The 20,550-nt window shown below is 36.9% G+C and overlaps 1 protein-coding gene across 1 annotated transcript; it reads left to right on the top strand.

The window, feature by feature from the left end:
• The first annotated feature begins 1,349 nt into the window (after positions 1 to 1,349).
• Positions 1,350 to 10,260, top strand: Rergl (RERG like). Its single transcript, XM_041678784.1, has 5 exons — positions 1,350 to 1,401; positions 2,428 to 2,484; positions 6,081 to 6,154; positions 8,101 to 8,249; positions 9,978 to 10,260. The coding sequence occupies exons 1-5, from the start codon at positions 1,350 to 1,352 to the stop codon at positions 10,258 to 10,260; spliced, it is 615 nt and encodes a 204-aa protein (XP_041534718.1).
• Positions 10,261 to 20,550: the final 10,290 nt, after the last annotated feature.

Genomic DNA, 20,550 nt, shown 5'->3' with positions numbered 1-20,550 from the left:
TCAAATTTATGGTGAAGACTAGACTTCACACTGGGGGAACTGTTAAAGGAGGAGGAATGGCCATCATTTATCTTACATTTCCCTCGCACTGACTACCCAGTGAATTACACACAATGCCACCTCCAGTTGTTTTGCTTTTGAAGTATTTTCCTATTTCTAAAGAAGTATGGAAAGAAATAGGACAGATTCTCTTTATTACTTTTCCAATGATAAGTAGATTTGCTATCCATTGGCAATCATATTTTTAAATGAAAAAAATTACTCATTAAAGGTGGCTTCAGAAAGTTGCAGGGTGGTATAAGTGGTTTTCAGCTCAAGGATCACATGTGATTAGCATATATGACCTAGATGTGCATTGGCGTTGCCATTAACCTGCACTCATCTATCTTTGATTTCCTTTCTTGGCTTCATTTCCCAATAGATGATGCTTTAATAAAGAGACTCAAACTTGTTCAATCAGAGGAGACTAAGAAACTATGAAGGGCTCACCCCTTAATGGGGACATCTACAGCACATGCCTCCACTCACGACTCAGATACCATCATAGAAGAAAGAGTATATAAATATTATAAGAGCTAGAGGTTGGAGAAGAACACGGGAAGTCATTTTCTACACATGATGAACTCTTTGCACACATAGCCTCATAGCAGTTTTGACCAAATACACAAGATCTACACAAAATCAAGCCATTCAAAACCGTATCATGGTTGATGAACGGGGTTTTGGAACCTACTTCTAGTTAAGGAGATTTTGGCAACTATTGACTGCAGGGGAAGGTTGTCTACACTCTAATTGATAGCCCTATATCCATGAACTTACAGACAATACAAATAGGACTAATTTAATTTTTTTAAAGTACATCAGCCAAGAAAAGAGTTCTGGTGGAGGTAAGCTGGGAAGATTTGGAGGGGAGGGACTGTGGGAGACTTTGATCACAACATCATGGATACTTATATAAAATCCTCTTAAATAATTAAATAAAAAGCAAAATTTATGGCATCAGAGTAAATTTAAATGGGTATTTACACAAACTCTCTAGAATTTCTCTAAATAAAAATAGGACATTTTTCTTGATTCTCTAGAGGATTATGAACTAGACTTCTGTTAAAAATATATTACTGCTAGGTTCATAAATCTCAGTGTCCAAATATTGGTCCAATATTTGAGAGGATCAGTTGAAATGTACTAAAGGCAAACATTTTTCAAGTTATTATTAGATTGTAGAAATATATGGTGAAGTTGCCCTTGGAAAAACAAGGACATCCATAAAAGGGAGATTTAAAAAAAAAATCAACAGCATATGCTTAGCTCTTGTCAGTAGGGTTCCAAAACTGAACCAGTTACTCAAGATGAGTGATGTCAAGCTTACTGTCTTGGGTGGTAAAGGCACAGGGAAATCAGGTGAGTTTTACTGTCTTGTCTAGCATGACAAGAGAGACAAACTAGGGCGTTAAACAATAGCCATATATTATATAAGAAGTTATAATAAATTCAGTCTGTGAAATAATTTGTATAATTTTTTGTGTGATTTTTCAATCTTTCAGGCAAGTTACTGCTGAGTTATGAGCTATTTTAGGAGGTGAGCCAATGCATTTGCTAAAAATATGAATCTGTATCTTTTTCTATCAATGTTTAAAATTCTAAAGACCAGCAAGAGGCCATTTTATCACTTTCCTGCCTCTTACCCCAGTACTCTTGCCTGCGAACCCACCAGTAGTGAATTATCCAGATGTGAGGGTAAGGTGGGCAGAGTTGAATGAAGTATGGAGTGTATTTTTTATTGGCAGCACCACAAAAGGGCCGCGACTGTCTGGAGACACGGCTGTGTGGACACCCTGGAACCTAGCACAAAAGGCCCTAATTCTGGAATGTGCTACTCTCTTCTGCTTGCTTTATTTGATTCTGCTGCACAATATATCGGCAGTAAGATTTCCACCAATGAATAACAGCCTACCAATAAGAGCCGAGTAACTAGCGGACTTGGCTGTTTTAGAAAGGCAATAAACTGAGTCTTAAACTATTTCCAGGGCACTAACTCTCTGTATCCCTTACAAACTGCACCTGCTGGACACAGCCTCCATCCTTCCTACACATAGAGCCTTTGAACAAGATTTAATTAATAGGGAAAATAAGGGTCGGAAGAGCTTTGGATTTCAAATATAATGCGTTTTATATTTGGACTTTAGAAGGTAAGGCAGTGTACATGTTTGACGACTTTTGTAACAATTTACCTGTATAACACGTAAGATCACATATTTCCATTTACATAATCATGGTTTTCCACAGCTTTTAGGCCAGAATTCAGTGAAGTCTTAAGCTCTTATCTAAGGCCTGCTGGTTACTGAGTGAAAATCAAGTTGATGGACCTAACTGAATATCAGTATTATAAAATAAAACAAGCCTAAATTTTGTCTATTCATTTAACAGCACTTACTGTAAGGTTTCTTACCAAAAGGTTCATTGGAGAATATGCTTCGAATCTTGGTAAGTTGCTGCTGTACACTTCTACCCTACTTAATGCTTCAATATCACACTTTATCTTAATTAAGAACAGAGAGGCACATTGACAGAATCTGCTATTTTTACCTTCATTAAAATGTTTTAATTTAAAGACTCTAGTTTTAAATACCAAAGTAAGTATTTGAGTGGAATGTATTCATCATCAAGATTACCTAATATGATGAATTAGAAAGTCGGGGGTTTTCAAAGCCTAAAACTAAAAGAAAAGTAAGTTTGTAGTTATCTTTCTCCAATGCTCCAAAGCATGGTCATGCATTTTTTGGGAAGTGCAAAAAGGTTTTGGTAATTAACATCTGTTAAACGATTAATATTCACAGCAAAAAGATTAGTGAAATACTAAAGGATTAGTATTCACAGTATCCACAGAAAAAACACCCATGAAATGATGCTTGTAAAAAAGGTGTAAAAATAAAAGAATGACACATTAATTAAACGTCATATTGTTACCTAGGCTGTTTCTATAAATTTTAGAGAAATTATACAAAAGTTGCCAATATAATCCTAAAGTCATTTTACTAAATCTGACTCAGTTTTGACTCTGTTTACTTTTATCTTAGGATATAGGGGATACCACAGAATAAAATGAAGAAATTTTGTTAGACCCTTAAGTATACCTTTTGCTAAGAGATTGATCAAAATAATGGAATTTATATCTTATCTGATCAAAGACCTGAGGTTTTTTTTTTTATTTTTTAAATCAACAATAGCAGAACACTAGGAAATGTAATGGGGTCATTTTTCTTCAATATTACTTATTTAATGTTAAAGAGATCATAATTTTTTTCTTTGAGAGTCACAGAAAACATTTGTTCTTGAGAGGGCATTATCCGCATATTGCTAAAAATGGTTTTAAAGATTTGTGTCACGTGGCTTTCTGTGTGTGTGCGGCACAGTATTTCCACTCGTTTGACATTGTGAACATTTTAAAACAAGTGTTTGAAAACTGCCTACAGAAAGAAAGCTGCAGAAAAACAGAAATTTCTGTTTCATTTCAAGGAGCAAAAATCTCAGGCACAGGGGTCAACATAATATACAAGCCAAGATGCCTGGCTGAGAAAGTTTTCCCTGAACAGAAAAGAGACTTAATGCAAACAAGATAATGCAGTCTCTAAAGGCGCCAACAATGAAACCTTCACCTTAATCCTTTCTACAATGCAGTTAAATAAACAAATGAAATGTTTACACGTTCCCAGCTGTGACATCTCCGTGTATAATATAAGACCTGAAGACATTTTGAAAATATAAGCATGTGACCCAAAGGTCTCCAACGCTATGGAAACAGGCTAGCAAAAGCAACTTCATCTTGTCAAGGAAGGATAGAAGGGGAAATTAAAACACTCTAAAAACAGTTAGAGATGACAGCTCTTACCAGTGCTGTGAGATTTGAGAGAAAGTGTTTTAAACTGTCTGGGAAAGTTTATATTCAGGGCAAATAGTAAATGTGAGAAGTTTAGAAAACAAAAGAAAACACCTCTGTAAACAAAATCTGATGTCTGATGAAACTATGACAAATGTTCTATTTGTATGGATTTAAAAGTCAGTCTTCATCCTCTCAGAAAACATTCATTCATCAAATGTCTGCTTGTTTTGTAAAATAGAGATTTATTGACTTTATTTTATGTGCATATATGTGTCTCTGAGTTCATGTGGGACATAAACACAAAGGTACCTTGGGAGTTAAGAAGAGGGCATCAGATTCTAAGAACTGGAGTTACAGAAAGTTTCGATCTATGGTGCTAAGAAATGAACATAGGACTTCTGCACAAAGCACTGAGAAATTCCTCTAGCTCCTTTTATTACTTCCTATTATGGGTTACAGAACAATTTTCAGAGTTAGTCAAGTTTTTGTGTTAGTGTGTTAATTTGTGGAGAAATAGAGCTGGAGGAAGGGTTAGAGAAATTATCTATCCATTCATTAATGAAAGAAAGCTCATATTCATTCATCAAAGAATATTCATTGAATAACTGTTATAGTCCATATATTTTCTATAGTAATGGGGTATGTCAGAGCACAAAAGAATAAGTGTTTAATTTATCATAGAATTTGTAATATTAAAGAATGACTTATCAACCCAAGCCAAAAATTATGTAATTTGATGATAAATGCTATAAAAATAAATAAAACCAGAGACAAGCATGAATTTGGTAAGTATTATATTTTGCAAGAGTCAAATGGCAGAAACGGTTGTTTTCAGTACCAATACTTGGGGAGCAGAGCCACGGGGGCTTATTCAATCCCCAGGACAGCCTAGACTATGTAGAGGCACACTGCCTTAAAACAAAAGTAAAAACAAATGATAAGAGGGCAAAACTTTTTTAAAAAGGTATCGGTAGAGCAGAGACTTGCTGAAGAAGATATGTAAGGAATTACATCCCAGGTGGTAGGAGGAATAAATTTCAAAGTTTGCATGTGACAAGCTACTGACAAAGTAGAGTAATATCCAAGTTGGTCGATAGTGGACAGAAGGAGAGAGATATACATAATATACAGGGCTCTGATCCATGACAAATGGTATAAGACAGTGAGTATAAACTGCATCCAAATGTGGAGTGTGGGGAAACGGTGAAGTTTGAGTTACAAAAAAAAAAAAAGCTTAAGAAACATGACAATAAGTAAAGAAAATTAAAACAGAAATAGAATATGCTGTGTGAATATCACATGAAGGAAATATTTGGGATTTTGTCAGTGATCAAATATAGTGGTGCAACTAATGAGGTGTTCAAGATTGAAGGTGAGTATAAATGTATTGAACTTAAACCGTTTTCACATGTTTATAAGGTGACGATAATGAGTACTTACTAAAATGTGAGATGGCTCATGTATAAGGTGCTTTATGCCAAGCCTGAAGACTCAACTTTCAACCCTAAATTCATGCCACGGAAGGAATTTGCCTTCTGGTTTCCACACAGCTTACACACAGCTTACACACACACACACACACACACACACACACACACACACACACCCCACACTCATTAATCAATCAATAAAAGTAATAAACAATAAAGAAATTCATGGTAGAGGAGACATAACAATTTCTGATGATTTGTTTATTCATGGATGAGAGGACATTTTAATGGGTTGAGAGGGTATGAATGAGTCTTTGGTAGAAGTACCTGTATTATACCATAGGAGGATAAACAAATGAGTAGACACAATTAAGTTAAGGAATCAGCACAAAATATTCATGGTTTCCTCACCAACCCTGAGCAAAAGATATTCTACTATTCTGTGAAAATATGACTGCTGCAAGTCTGGAGATGACTTGGCAGTTAAAAGCATGCTATTCTTGCAGAAGACCTGGGTTTGGTCCAGCACCCACATGGTAGGAAATAATCATCTGTAACTTGGGTTCCAAGTGACCCATTGTTCTCTTCTTTCTCTGGAGGCACGAGCCACACTCATAGACAACACACACACAGACAGAGTGATAAATCTTCAGTAGAAATAGCCCAAAAATATCACTTGCTGAATTTGGCAGACCAAGGCCAGCTGCTAACGGGCGTTTATTCTGAAGTTTTCCCATAATGACAAAGAGCACATATATATTTTTTTTCAGAATCTATCTACAATAAGCAGTTGTGTTTGGAAGGGAAAGCATTGAATCTGGAAATATATGACCCATGTTTTCAAGTAAGTCAAACAAAACACCTCTTTGGTTTATTTTTCTTCAAGCATAATTTAAAGAGTAGTGGAAATGAATATGCAAAATAATGCCAACACTAAAATAAAATGTCTTCTCAATTTTAGTTATCAAAATGTTGACATTTCTTTTAGTGTAAATTGTATTATTGAGATTCCTATAAATATCAGTTAAAAGTTAGCATAGAAAAATACCTTTAATGCACAATAAAAGTGAGCCCTGAAAGTAGTCTTAATAACAATATTTCAGATTTTATTTCATGTATATGAGTGTTTTGCCTGCGTGTGATTTATCAGTATGTGTACCATGGGCATGAAGCGCCCAGAAAGACAAGAAGAAGACATATATAACCTAGTATTGGAATCACAGATGGTTGTGAATGACCATGTGGTATTAGGAACTGAACTTGAACCTTCTGCATGAGCAGTAAGTACTCTTAGCTATTGAGCCATCTTGCCAGCCCATTAAAAGAAATCTTCCTAATTTTTTTTTATTTTAACTTACTTTTTAAATTTCATTTAACATTCCCTGTTCTCCTACCCCCACCCTTGCCTCCCCTGCCAGGTTACTCCCATCCAGTCCTCACCAAGTGTATGGACTCCCTTGGGAAGTAAACAAAGTCTGGCACATTAAGACCAAAATCCTTCCCCTGCACTAAGAACAAGCAAGACATTTTACCATAGGGAATAGGCTCCAATAAGGTAGCTCATGCACCAGGGTTAGATCCTTGTCCTACTGCCAAGTGCCCCTTGGATAGTCCAAGTTTTACCACTGTCTCCCACATATGGAGGGCCTAATTAGGTCCCATGGAGGCTCCACAGATGTCGGTCTAGAGTTGCTGAGTTTCCACGAGCTAGCTTCAGCTGTCTCTGTAGATTTCCTCCTCCTAGCAGTGGTCATACATATTCCTGTGAGTTCATAGTGTAGGGGTCAGAAATTAAGAACGTCTTGTCCATTCAGTTTATATTTTCGCTAAATTGTCTACGTTTGTAACCGGATTTCAGTAGAGCGTACATAAGACAAATTTTGAATATAAATTTGTTTATCTAGCCAATATACTAAAACATCAAAATAATCTTTCAATTATAATCTCTATCTTCTCATCATAAACATGATAAATAAATGGTCAGCTTTCTAACATTTCCAAAGAAGTTATTGATTTGTTTTAGCTATTTTACCCTAAATTATCCTATAAATCTTTTTAGATAAACTCATAATTTTTTCCCTTTCATGGAGTTGAATCTACTATTGCAAATAAACAGATATTCCAGGTTGGGGAGGTAGCTCAGTAGGTAAAGCGCTTGCCATGCAATCATTAGGGCCTGAGTTTGGATTTGTAGAATCCACGTAGAGCGAGGCACTGAAGCAGACTTGTGTAATTCTGACACTCCTGTGCTGCGATGGAAGAAGACAGGAAGTCTGTGCACAGAACAGCCTGTTGTCCAGAACAAAAGCTCTGTCTCAAGCAAGGTGAAAGGGGAAGAACCAATACCTGAGGTTCTTGACTGACCTCTACATGTTTGCCACGCTTAGGATGTGATGACACTCACACGTGAACATACTTGTGTACAACCCAAACACACACACAAATAAAAATAGATGTCTGCTAATTAGCATAGATGCTATGCTTTATTCAAGACAGATGTGTGAATATTAATTTAAAAGGCATCTTATCAAATTTTTAGAAAAATATTTTTTAAAGAAAGTTGTAAAGTGAGATAAAAATAACTATGATAGGCTTTTGTTTTAGTTTAAGAAAGACAATGATAAGAAAGAAACTCCGAAAGTACACCTTAGAAGTTATTGTTCTTTAGAGATGATTGTTCTTTAGCCTTATTGAACTCTCCCCCAGGTGAAATGGGTAACTATGAATTAACTGAAGCATAGAACGCTGTTGTGAGACAACTACACTTGAATGTGCTTGGTTCATTTTCAGCCGCAGAAGACAAAGTGCACCCTCACAAGTGAGCTGCACTGGGCAGATGGGTTTGTGATTATGTATGACATCAGCGACAGGCCTTCCTTTGCTTTTGCAAAAGCCCTTCTCTGCAGAATCCGGGAGCCACCGACTACTCATTGTAAAAGGTAAGACATTTTATTCTCATCCCCTTTCCATTTTCGTAAATCATCATCTTGCCCTGAGCATCATTAGGAAGAATTTAATACAGACTTTCAATTACAAAATTTAACAGCCCTGAACAATTCCCCTTCCCATTCCACAGGAGCTACACACGTAGTAAAAAGAATCAGATGAGGATGCTTTATGTCCTGGCTGACATAAACAGTTACTTGCCCCGAGTAAATGGGGATTTTACAAGATAGCTTCTATTGTTAACATGACACTCACTAGCAAAATAATGGTCCTCTCTATGGCAGATACTTCACACTTCCACCTTTCCTTTCCGTTCTCATGAAAACGTTGAGAATCCTAAATAAATCTGGATTTGTTATGTTTGGTCTCCTGTGAAATCCAGTTCCTCATTACTGGTTACCCGGAATGTCACAGCAAAAACAGACTGAATAATCCACCATCTACCCATGGTAAGGGTGGAGATACGCTTTTTCTGCTTTACCCGAGATAAAAACGTGGTCAGCAATTCACTGCTAACTGTCTAGGCACACAGGACAGTGAAGGAAGATGATTGTGTCTGAGAGTTTTCGCTCTATTAATGAAACACTTAGCTGTTTGAGATTCTTTCTTTAATTTCTCTATTTTTGTTGCTTTAGCATATCTAATGGAGGAAGGTCATTGGTTAAAAAAATAAAAAAAACTGCTTGGCTGGCCCTCATAGGTTAAAACATAGGTGGGAGGAGTAAACAGAACAGAATGCTGGGAGGAAGAGGAAGTGAGCTCAGACTCGACAGCTCTCGTCTCGGGGGCAGACGCCTCAGAGAGACACCATGCTCACCGCTCCCGGGAAGATGCACGCGATGAAGCTCCTACCCAGGATGGACGTAGGCTAGAATCTTCCTGGTAAGACCGGTGCTACATAGATGATTAGAAATGGGCTAGTCCAGGTGCGAGAGTTAGCCGAGAAGAGGCTAGATAGAAATGGGCCAAGCAGTGTTTAAATGAATACAGTTTGTGTGTTGTTATTTCGGGCATAAGATAGCCAGGCACCCAACGCCCTAATTACTACACATATCCCCTTGAAAGTGTTCATTTTTGTGCAAATGCCGATGTGAGGAGTTACATAGTTTCTTATGAGTGTTGCCACATGGTCCTGGATGATGGTACAATTGAGTCGGGTCTTAAAGTTCCTAATCTTCTAATTGATAATTGCTTCCTGGGTTTAACACAACATCTGTAAAAGATAACTAAATTAGTTACTTTTGCATAGATGTGACACTGTACCCAGCAGAAAAAGTTTAGGGCATGACAGATTTATGTTGGTTAACAGTTTCAATTGTTTAGCCTATGTCACCTGTCTCCTTGCTTCTGAACTTTGGGGTGAGGTAGAACCTTACGGTTTTGTGGTGAGGCCTATTTCCCTATGTTGCTTAGCACATAGAGAGATGAAGTAGGGAAGATTACAGCCAGCCCTGGTTACTATACTTATCCTGGAATAAAGAATACTTGTGTCCTCCGAGTTCTAAACTTAGAGAGCCTTGTTTGTGTTATTTGTTCTTTTATGTAGAAAATGATTTTGTAGCACTGGGGATATGTGTCTCTAAGCACACACATGACCATCTATGGCCATAAGCATAATGCCTAATAGGACTTATTTTTGACTCTTTGTCCTATGGATATAACCTATCTTACTTTCTAGAGTTATTGAAACCATCTTGAAAAAGTTACTAATTGTGTTTCAGGATGGTGGAACCAGCTGCGGTTTTAGTTGGCAACAAGCAAGACCTCTGTCACATGAGAGAGGTTGGCTGGGAAGAAGGGCATAAGCTAGCAATAGATTTCCACTGCCAATTCTGTGAACTGTCTGCAGAAGAGCAGTCCTTGGAGGTGGAGGTGATGTTTCTCAGACTCATCAAGGAAATTCTGATGATCTTCAAACACAAGGAGAAGAGGAGATCCAGTGGCTCTAAATCAATGGCCAAACTGATCAATAATGTATTTGGAAAGAGAAGAAAATCTGTTTAGAAGATATATAACACAGGGGACTTGGTCCATCAGAGGATTTCAAACATTTTCTATAACAAACATGATTTATATAATTAAAAGACAAATTTTGGGGGGATATATAAAATAAGTGAAAATGAGTCATGACTGAATTTTTAAATATGTAATTTGTCTCTTTGGTTACATCTGGCTTATATTCCTTCCCACATAAATGCTCACTTCTTGTACAAGTGAATACCCACTCTGGTGTTTCAGTAGAGAACTGTCCCTGTGCCTTGCTGAGAAAACGCTGTACATATTGTTCAATTAAAGTATTAGTTTAAAGTGTGTGGTTTACTTTTAAATTCTGTCATTGTTTTGAGAAAAACAAATAGATATTTATACAACTAATACATTGTATGGCCTAAGTTATTGATTTTAAAATGACTTCATAATATTTAACAGATTTTTGCTTTGAAATATAATTTAGAGTTGAATGTGTAAGGCTAGCTGTTCATGAATAAATATTTTGCAGTTTAGGAAATAATGAAAAAGTTGTGTTTTATGAATTAGTTACTATCTTATAGCAGCAAAATATTAAAAAAATATGTATAGTGAATTCAAGTTAATGGAAGATTTTTTTGTTGAGTTTCAATTTGAAGGGATATAGTCCATAATTCAGGGAAGTCATGATGGCAGTATCAAGCAACTGGTCACACTGCATCACCAACCAAGAAGCTAAGACATTTGTGTTTACCTGACTTTCTCCTTTATATTCCTTTCATTGATTCTTGGACATTAGTCATCAATGGTGAGTCTTTCCTACTCAGTGAGGCCTCCTGGAAAACACCCTCTCAGGCTTGCACAGTTGTGTGTCTTCTAGGTGACTCCAAAACCTCACAGCTCAGCAGTGAAGATCAGCCTCTGCAGTCCCAGAAGACATTGCTCACAAAGAACTTTATGGATAGCATTAAGATCCTTTGCAAATTAAAAGTTATCTAGGTTAGTTTATCTAGGGGAATAAAACATATCCAGTTTGGTTTCTATTGCTGCAATAAAAACCATGACTATAAGCAATTTCAGGAAGACAGAATTTATTTTGTCTTACAGGTTTTATCTTACTTTGGAAAGAAGCCAGGACAAGATAGATGAATGCTCCTCACCAACTTGCTCCCTGTGTCTTGCTTAACCACTTTTCCTATACATTCAGGTTCACCAGCTTACACTTGTACTCATATCCTTGTACTTTTGATAGTTTTTTGGAATCTCCTACACCAATCAGCAATCAGGACAATGTGATGGAGGCAATTCTGTAATTGATATTTTCTCTTCTTGGAGTGTGCAAGATTGACAATAATTAACCAGTACAGCTGATAAATGTACAACTTTGAAGGCCTTGCTACTATGAAGCTTTTTTATATAAGTTTTTTTGGTATAAGATGCAAACATATTAAATCTTGTGGGCTACCATTTTCTTCTAAGATAATGGTAGACCTTCCAATCTACGGTACTGGCTGCCCTTGCTGTACTTCTCCATCCATTATATTTCACTCTGCAGTTATTTGCTTTGCATCTGACAAAATGTTGATAATTATGGTTGGGTCTCAGAGAAATAAAACTCAAGATATAAGCAATGACATACTCCCACTGTGTAGGAACATGACAGAAGAAGCTTTTGAGAATAGGATGGTGAGCTAGAATGGAGCAAGGTGGCTCAAAGTAGAGGATCCACACACATGAGATCCTCACTCAGCATAAGCCACAATTCATCATATTAGGAAGGACACCTTGAGATTCTATTGATTCTTAAAAGTCTGACCTTACATCTTTCACTATAATTTTTTTTCAATTAATTCTATTTACCTACAAATTTCACAGTCTTATTATTTCTTTACAGTTGCATAATATTCCATCATGTATATATATATATATATACTATATTTTCATTAATTGTTCATCAGTCAAAGGAAATTCGGGTTGTTTCAATTTCCTAGGTATTATGAACAGAGAGGCAATGGGCATGTCTGATCTGTTAAGTTGGAAGTCAAGTTCCTTGGACCATATGCCAAGTAATGGTAGAGCTGGCTTATGTGGCAGATTTCACTTTAGCTATTGAGAAGATCTCCTCACTGATGTCTAGATTGCTGTACCAGTATGCAATTCTGCCAATACTGAATGAAAGTTCCTCTTTCCACGTATCCTGTACAGCATGTGTTGTAGGCTGTTTTGTTGATTCTTGCCATTCTGACTGGTGTGAGACAAACTTTTGAAGTAGTTTTAATTTTCAATGGTCTCATTGCTTACAATGATGAATGTTTTAGGAGATTTTGGGGGCATTTTAATTTATTTTGGGAATTCAGACACATAGCCTGTTTTATAAATTGGGTCTTTTGTTTGCTTCACTATTTATTTTAATATTCTAGGTGTTAATCCCCTACCAGATGGGTATGTGGAAAAGATTCTCTCCTACTCTACAAGGTTCTTCATTGCTGGCATGATTCTTTAGTAGTGCAGAATTTTTTTTTTTTAGTTTCATTAAATTCCACTTGCTAATTGTTGGCCTTAATTCCTGTGCAAGGGGAGTCCTGCTAAGAGAGTCCTTTCCTGCACCTATATCTTGGGGTACTATATATGCTTTCTTCTAGCAGTTTAGTGTTTCAGGTTTAACAATGAGTTCTTTGAGTCACTTTGTGTTTAGATTTTGTGCAAGGTTGGTAGCTATGGATCTAATGTAAGTCTTCTGCATGGGTTCATTATTAGACAATGATTTTTCTTTGGTAGTTGTACTTTGGTGGGCATGAATGTGAGATGCAAAAATCTCTGCGAGATCTAGCCATATACCTTTCCCTTGGACATTCTTCCAATGTCTTGCTTTTGTTTGTTTGTTTTTGCTTTTCGATCTTTCAGTCTTAACTCTTAACAGATCTTTGACCTACTGGTAAAACAACTGCTGTCTAGAAATTGGTGTGTTCTACACTAACCTTCTACTCTGTAATGTAGACAGTGATGTGTACTGTATTAAATTTTTGTCAATTGCATAATTTCTTTCTGCTGGTGAATTCCATATTCTATCTGGGTTGTAGGAAATGGCACACAGGTCCTGTGGTTTGTATATATGCCAATTTCAAGCGAAAGTTCTATTGTCTAGAGGTAGTCACTTCTATGTGTGTGTGAAATAAATTTTATTTTTGTGATTTCTCCTAGGAAATTCAATGATGGACTTTTTGTTCACTTATTTTTAGGAATTTTATTGATCTTTTATATCTCACTATTGATGTTATGTATTCGATATTGACTGTGTATACACACGAACTATATATCACCACTGAACATTTGTGTGTCTGTTCATGAGTATTATGTGAATGCAATTACATATGGAGGCCAGAAGAGAGAGCAGTCTTCCTGGATATGGAGTTGTAGGTGGCTCTGGGTTGATGAACATGGGAGATGGGAACTGATCTCTGTTCCTCTGCATTAGCAAAAAAACACTCTTTACTGTTGATCCATCTCTCCAGCTTCAATAGTCTCAATGTCAGAGATTTTCTTATAGCTAAATAAAGTTATTTTGGGATGATTTTTGTCTTATAATAACAATTATTTTGGAAATATATGAAAATGTTTATGTTTAAACAGTTTCCAAATTATTTAATATTTAATCAATGTACTTTTTATTTATGACCAGTCTAAGTAAAGTTTCTGTATTAAGGGTATTACTTTTGGGTCTGCAGAGATGGCTCATGAGTTAAGAGCACTGGTTGTTCTTGCAGAGAACCTGGGTTCAACCCACAGCAACCACAGCTATCTCTGCCTATATTCCCTAGGGGATCCAACACCCTCCTCTGGCCTGTGCAGACATTATACAAACATATATTCAGGCAAAGACTCATATAAACATAAAATAAAAGTAAAAAAATCTCAAAAATATTATATAAAATTTATTTGTAATATATAATTAAAAAATCCAAACAAAAGATACTTTCATTTTAATTAAATATATACAAAATATTAATATTTTACTGGTTAGATTCTGATATCTTAGTAAAATAATTTCAAATGATATTTACAAACAATATCTGCAATGTTATGATAAGAACAAGGTCTCATATTTTCAAAGTCTTTTTATGGTATTCTTTTAGAAATAATGATTTACTAATTATTAGATTGATATCTAAAGTATTTCATTGATTATTTTCTGGACAGAGACATCTTTAAAACATTGACAACTACCTTTTCTTGTTATCAAATTAAAATTTTTCCATAAGCCCCGACCACTGGACTTAAGGGGTCTGTGTTTTGACTCTCAGTAAATGTGATCAATTAAAAATATGGGGAGATGGGGAGAGAAATGTGAGAAGGGGAGGATGGGGGGAACTTGGGGAATTGGGATGGTTGGGATAAAGGAAGGATGGTTATGGGAGCAGGGAAGCATATATCTTAATTAAGGGATCCAGCTTAGGGTAGGCAAGAGACCTGAACCTAGAGGGGCTCTCATGTAGTAGTAGGAGCGGTGGGGCTGCATCCCTGGCACCCGGCCGCCCACATGGCTAGCTCTAGGTTATACCCTGAAATAATTACACGGAAACTGTATTCTTTTAAACACCGCTTGGCCCATTTCTATCTAGCCTCTTCTAGGCTAGCTCTAGCACCTGGACTAGCCCATTTCTAATAATCTGCTGTAGCCCACAAGCTGGCTTACCAGGAATCATCTTAACGTGTGTTTGCCTGGAGTGTGAGAATCATGGCGACTCCTTGACTCAGCTTCTTTCTCCCAGCATTCTGTTCTGTTTACTCCACCCACCTATGTTTTAACCTATGAGGGCCATGCAGTTTCTTTATTGCTTAACCAATGAAATCAACAGATTGATATATGACACTCCCACATCACTCCCAGGTGCTCAGGGGGATTTCCCCAGTTAGTGCCTTGGGCAGCTGAGGATAAGGAACCTGAAATGGCCCTATCCTATAACCACACTGATGAATATCTTGCATAACACCATAGAACCTTCATCGAGCGATGGATGGAGATAGAGACAGAGACTCACATTGGAGCACTGGAATAAGCTCCCAAGGTCCCAATGAGGAGCAGAAGGAGGGAGAACATGAGCAAGGAAGTCGGGACCATGAGGGGTTCACCCACCCACTGAGACAGTGGGGCTGATCTATTGGGAGCTCACCAAGGCCAGCTGGACTGGAACTGAAAAAGCATGGGATAAAACCGGACTCTCTGAACATGGCGAACAATGAGGACTGATGAGAAGCCAAGGACAATGGCACTGGGGTTTGATCCTAATTCATGTTCTGGCTTTGTGGGAGCCTAGCCAGTTTGGATGCTCACCTTCCTAGACCTAGATGGAGGGCGGAGGTCCTTGGATTTTCCACAGTGCAGGGAACCCTGACTGCTCTTCCAACTGGAGAGGGATGGGGAAAGGAGTGGGGGGAGGGGGAGTGCTGTGGGAGGAAGGGGAGGGAAATGGGAGGCTGGGAGGAGGCAGAATTTTTTTTTTATTTTTCAATTAAAAAAAACTAAAAAAAATATGACATAAAAATTCATGTTAGAGGAGATAGACCTTCATCATTTTCTATCATTTTTATATCCTGCCTTAAGGATTTCTTGTAAACTCACATTGCACTGTCCAGTGGCACCAGGTAGGGATTTCCTGTATAATCTGTGGTTTATGAGTAGGTTTATGAGTAACCTGGGTGATTGCAAGTTCCAAAATTTGGAATCTCTGTTGATTTCAGGACAAGCAAAGATGAGTTACCCCCACAAGATTTGCACCTAGTTCCAGACTTCCTTTTGTGATACAAGATGATATTATATAGAATCTGTTCTTGGGAAGTAAGCTAACAAGAAAGGATAATTCATTAAAATCTTCAGCAATCCAGTTAACATGATCTGCATGACTTTCTTTCTGGAGAAAATGAGAATAAATAGGAAAGCCTCCAAGCAAAGTCAACATCTCTACAACTTGAAGATTCACCAGTACCATTTTCTTGGGACTAAAGTTAACCATAATAAAATGATAAATAATAAAATGACTCGAAAAACTTTAAAAATAAGAAGCTTCAAATTTTCAACATGAAAGAAAAGTTTCTATCTACAGAAAAACAAATGCATCAACATTAGCCTATGAAGTGTTATAAGCTGTGGGTAGAAAATACGTCTATAAATCTCAAAGGATGTTAAGCTCTGTCACTGGGCCTGGAATAGCCTGTGCAGCTTCTAGTGAAAAAAGGATGCTGTCATTCACTGTGGATGAGCCTCAGTGACATAATGAGGGCCAACAGCTGAAGACGGCATTACCAAAGGGGAGGGGTCCTTAAAATGGTTTTGATTTAATACAAGGCATGCACTATTAATAAAGAGGTTGAATGATACCTGTATGTTTTATAGGTTTATAAATTGGCTGTAGTAAAATATTTTACATCTTAGATCACTAGGTTTTGTTTCAGCTGATTATGGGAGATATCTATCTAGAGTTGACTGAATTGTATTAATCTGAACCTAGTTTAATGATGCCTTAACATTTTTATGGGGGAATTTAATGTTTGCAATATCCTTGTTCCTTATTTGAAAGCGTGACTTATAGGTTTCTCATCTTCCTTAAATTATAAAATCCTTCAGCTAATAAAGGAAAATGATTATAGTTTGCAAAAAAGGCAAAGTCATTTAACAATCCATATAACTGTCTATTGTAGGACTTTGCATAATAATTGTAATTTAGCTATTAGAGATTCTAAAGGCAGTTATCAGTCATACTCCACAATTCTGGAGGAATCAGGCAAGGCCCAAATTATTTAAAGTATTTTAAATTCTCAAAGAAAAAGTCATGCCATAAATTTGAAATATACTGTATCATGACAAGATATTATTTCATAAGAAAAGGAAAATTCCCTCATAATTTTAAAATATATAAGCTACCAAAAAGATTTGTTTTCATCATTTTGGATATAAAATTTATTTTATTAATAAACACAAGTTTCATATTAAGCATATGTTTCTTCAAAGGAGAAATGAATGAATTAGATGTCACCATGGTGACATGGAATTGTCAGCAAGTCTGGGACAGTTAAGTACAGAAGTCAAGGCTACCAAAAATGAATGAAGACTCAGAGAGTGATACCTGCAAGTACAGTTATGACTTTTAGTCCCACAAAGAGTATTCCATAACTAGAAAAATAGTATCTTTAAGCATATATAAAATCATCTTAGAGTCTTTTTGAGTATAGGCTTATGTTCAAGGCCATAAACTATTTACAATTGAAAATATGGGCCATCTGCTCATTTAATAAAATGCTAATTAGTTCAGAGATGTAAAAATCACTCTGGGAATATTTAAAAACCAAAGCATCACAATAGGAACAGTGAATTCCATGTACATACAAATACGGGTGTAGACGCAAAGGGAAATAAATCAGTAATTTGAAGTGGTCACTAATCTTCCATTTTCATTTTAGCATTTTTCACAATGGTGAGGATATGGAATCAACTTACATGGTGATTATTTTTTAAGCTATATTACTTACATTCATGTTTACTTCTGTTAGAAATGCTCTTATTTTCTTTTTCTCCCATTTTTTCTTTCAATGAAAATAGATTCTTCCTAATGATATTCTTCTATACTCATAGATTGATTCCCACCCCAGTCTTCATTAGAGAGGCTTCCTACAACAATAGATAGGAGCAGATACAGAGTCCCACAGTCAAACATTATGCAGAAGAGATAACCGACATTAGAAATCTCCAACAGGTCCCTCTCCTTGGAGTTCAGGAAACCTCACAGAAGAGGAGGAGGAAGGGTTGCAGGAGCCAGAGGGGTTGAGCGGGCCACAGAAACATGGCCCACAGTATCAGCTAAACAGGGCTTATAGGGGATCTCAGAGCCTGAAGCGGCAAGGCAATCACTGAGCCTGCAGGGGTCTGAGCTAGGTCCTCTGAGTATGTGGGCATGGTTGTGGAGCTTGGGGTTCTTGTGGGACTCCTAACAGCGCGAACCGCTGTCTCAGACTCTTTTTTTGCCTGCTTTTGGGAGCGTTTTGTCCTACTGGGTTGCTGCTTCCAGGCTTAACATCATAAGGAATTGCTTCTAGCCTTGTAACTTATGCTGTGTTTGGTTGATATCTTTGGGAGGTTTACTTTTTTTCTTAAGGGAAAGGAGAAGGAGCAGATCTGGGCAAAAGCGGGGGAGGGCTGGGATAAGTGGAGGGAGAAAAACTGTGGTTTGGATATATTTATGAGAAGAATAAATAAAAAGAATAGGAAATAGATTCTTTTTTCATATAACATATCTTGATATAGGCTTCAATTTGAGATGTAAAACCATTTAAGTGAATGAGAAGTAAATCTGATACTCACATCAATATATCAAAATTATTCATCTTCATAGTTATTAATATGGTGAAACAGAGCAAAAATCTTCATTATAACAGGGCTGGTCAGATGGCTCTGTTGGAAAAGGTGCTGACCACCAAGTCTGGTGACCTGAATTCTAACCTGGGAGCCACAAGGTAGAATGACAGAATCATCTCTTACAAGCTTTCCTCTGACCTCCACATGTGCCATGGCCCATAAAATGTCTTTGTAAATAAATAAATAATTGCCCCCAAATTAAAATTAAAGCCAAAACAAAAAATAGAAGTAGAAAGAGAAAGTATGAGGGATATTTCTTTACTCAACTGCACTTTAAGGCTAAAGTTGCAGATTTGAGTTGCTGTCAGAATCCATAATTCAGTTAAACAGTAAAATAGATTCAGTTAAACTATATTAAAGTTGGCCAACATGGGAACTCATGTTGACATTTCCCAAATAGATGACCAATAATCTGATTTAAAACACTCATTATGGACTTTTAATCATTATAAACTACAAGTTTTTGTTAAGAAATTACTTCCAAAATTAAAAACACCATAGCCCTATGGCAGCCGGTTCATTCCAATCTGAGAAGTCTGCACTGATTCCCCAGGGCCATGGCAACAACAGGGACAAAGCACTTGCTGATGGCCATATCTGGGTCCATAGACCTGATTCACTTGAGGGTTGTGCTGATGTCCATTGCTGTGTTGGCACAGGGGTACACACAAACCATATGTTGAACCACATATATGATCTGCTAGAACATGTGAAGGGATTGGCCTTTCAGAACCATAGATGCAGGATCTCTATGATTCAGGGCAATAGCTGGATATCCAAGAGGGAATTCAGTGAGGGTCGAGCAAGCCGGGAGCCTTGAACCAGACCAACAATTCATTATACAACGGAAATTTGCAAGTAAAGCTGTTTGTACAAAAGGGTGTACTGAATGATACACGGCATCTCTCTATGCCACTAAGATGAATAAAGAGGTGATGGAGAGGTGAGAAATAGAGGAGGGAAGTAGATTTTTGTTGTTTGTTTGTTTGCTGTTTGTTTTGCTTTGCTTGTTTTTGTTTGCTTTTAAATTAATATTAATATTTTCATTTTATTTTTACTATTTTTCCATGTTTTGGGGAGGGTCACTGTAAGTGTGAAGGGCAGATATTGAAGTCCTGGGAAATGAGTGGGATTTTGTTGCAGGATGTGAAATTCCCAAAGAATCAATAAAAATTATGTTTAAAATTTAAAAAAATCAAAAACATATGTTTCAGAATAAAACTAACATAAATGGACAAGTATACCCATGAGATATGTGCATGCAAACACCTGAATTCATATATTTTAAAATTAAATACTGGCAGTGCATCAGTGAACCTGTCTCTCATCAGAGGTAGAAATTTCAATGGCTCACAAATAGTGGGATAACAAAGAAAGAAAAAGGGGGAAAAGCAAGCAGATTTAAGGAAATATATCTTTCAAAATGATAAAACTGGAAGGCCAATATCATAGCGTTTGCTCCTATGCCTCCTCCTTGGATTCTGACAAAGTGAAGTCTAGCATGTATTTTTATTCTATAGGAATTAGATTGGAATATAGCATTTAATAAGAATTTGAGTTTATCTGGTTTTATGTTGGTCATCCAGATCTTCTATCACCATTATGAATAAAGCTCCTTTTCCCACTGGCTGTTTACCTCTTAATGTACTCTCTGTGTTGTTTTAGGCTGCTTGCTTGTTTCTGGCTGCTCAACCCTGAAATAACCACACAGAAGCTGTATTAATTAAATAACTGCTTGGCCTATTAGCTCTAGCGTCTTATTGGCTCATTATTATATCTTTGCTTAACACATTTCTATTATTTTACATTTTACCATGAGACTCGTGGCTTACTGGCAAGGTTTTGGTTGGCAGCTTGTGTCTGTTTCCTCTGGAGACTTCATGGCTTGCCTTGACTCCACCTTCTTTCTCCCAGCATGCAGT

This window comes from Microtus oregoni, unplaced genomic scaffold, assembly GCF_018167655.1.
Source record: "Microtus oregoni isolate MIOR12 unplaced genomic scaffold, Mior012 000002F_ref0000024, whole genome shotgun sequence".
Taxonomy (NCBI): Eukaryota; Metazoa; Chordata; class Mammalia; order Rodentia; family Cricetidae; genus Microtus; species Microtus oregoni.
This window is presented reverse-complemented; position numbering and strand designations above follow the sequence as displayed.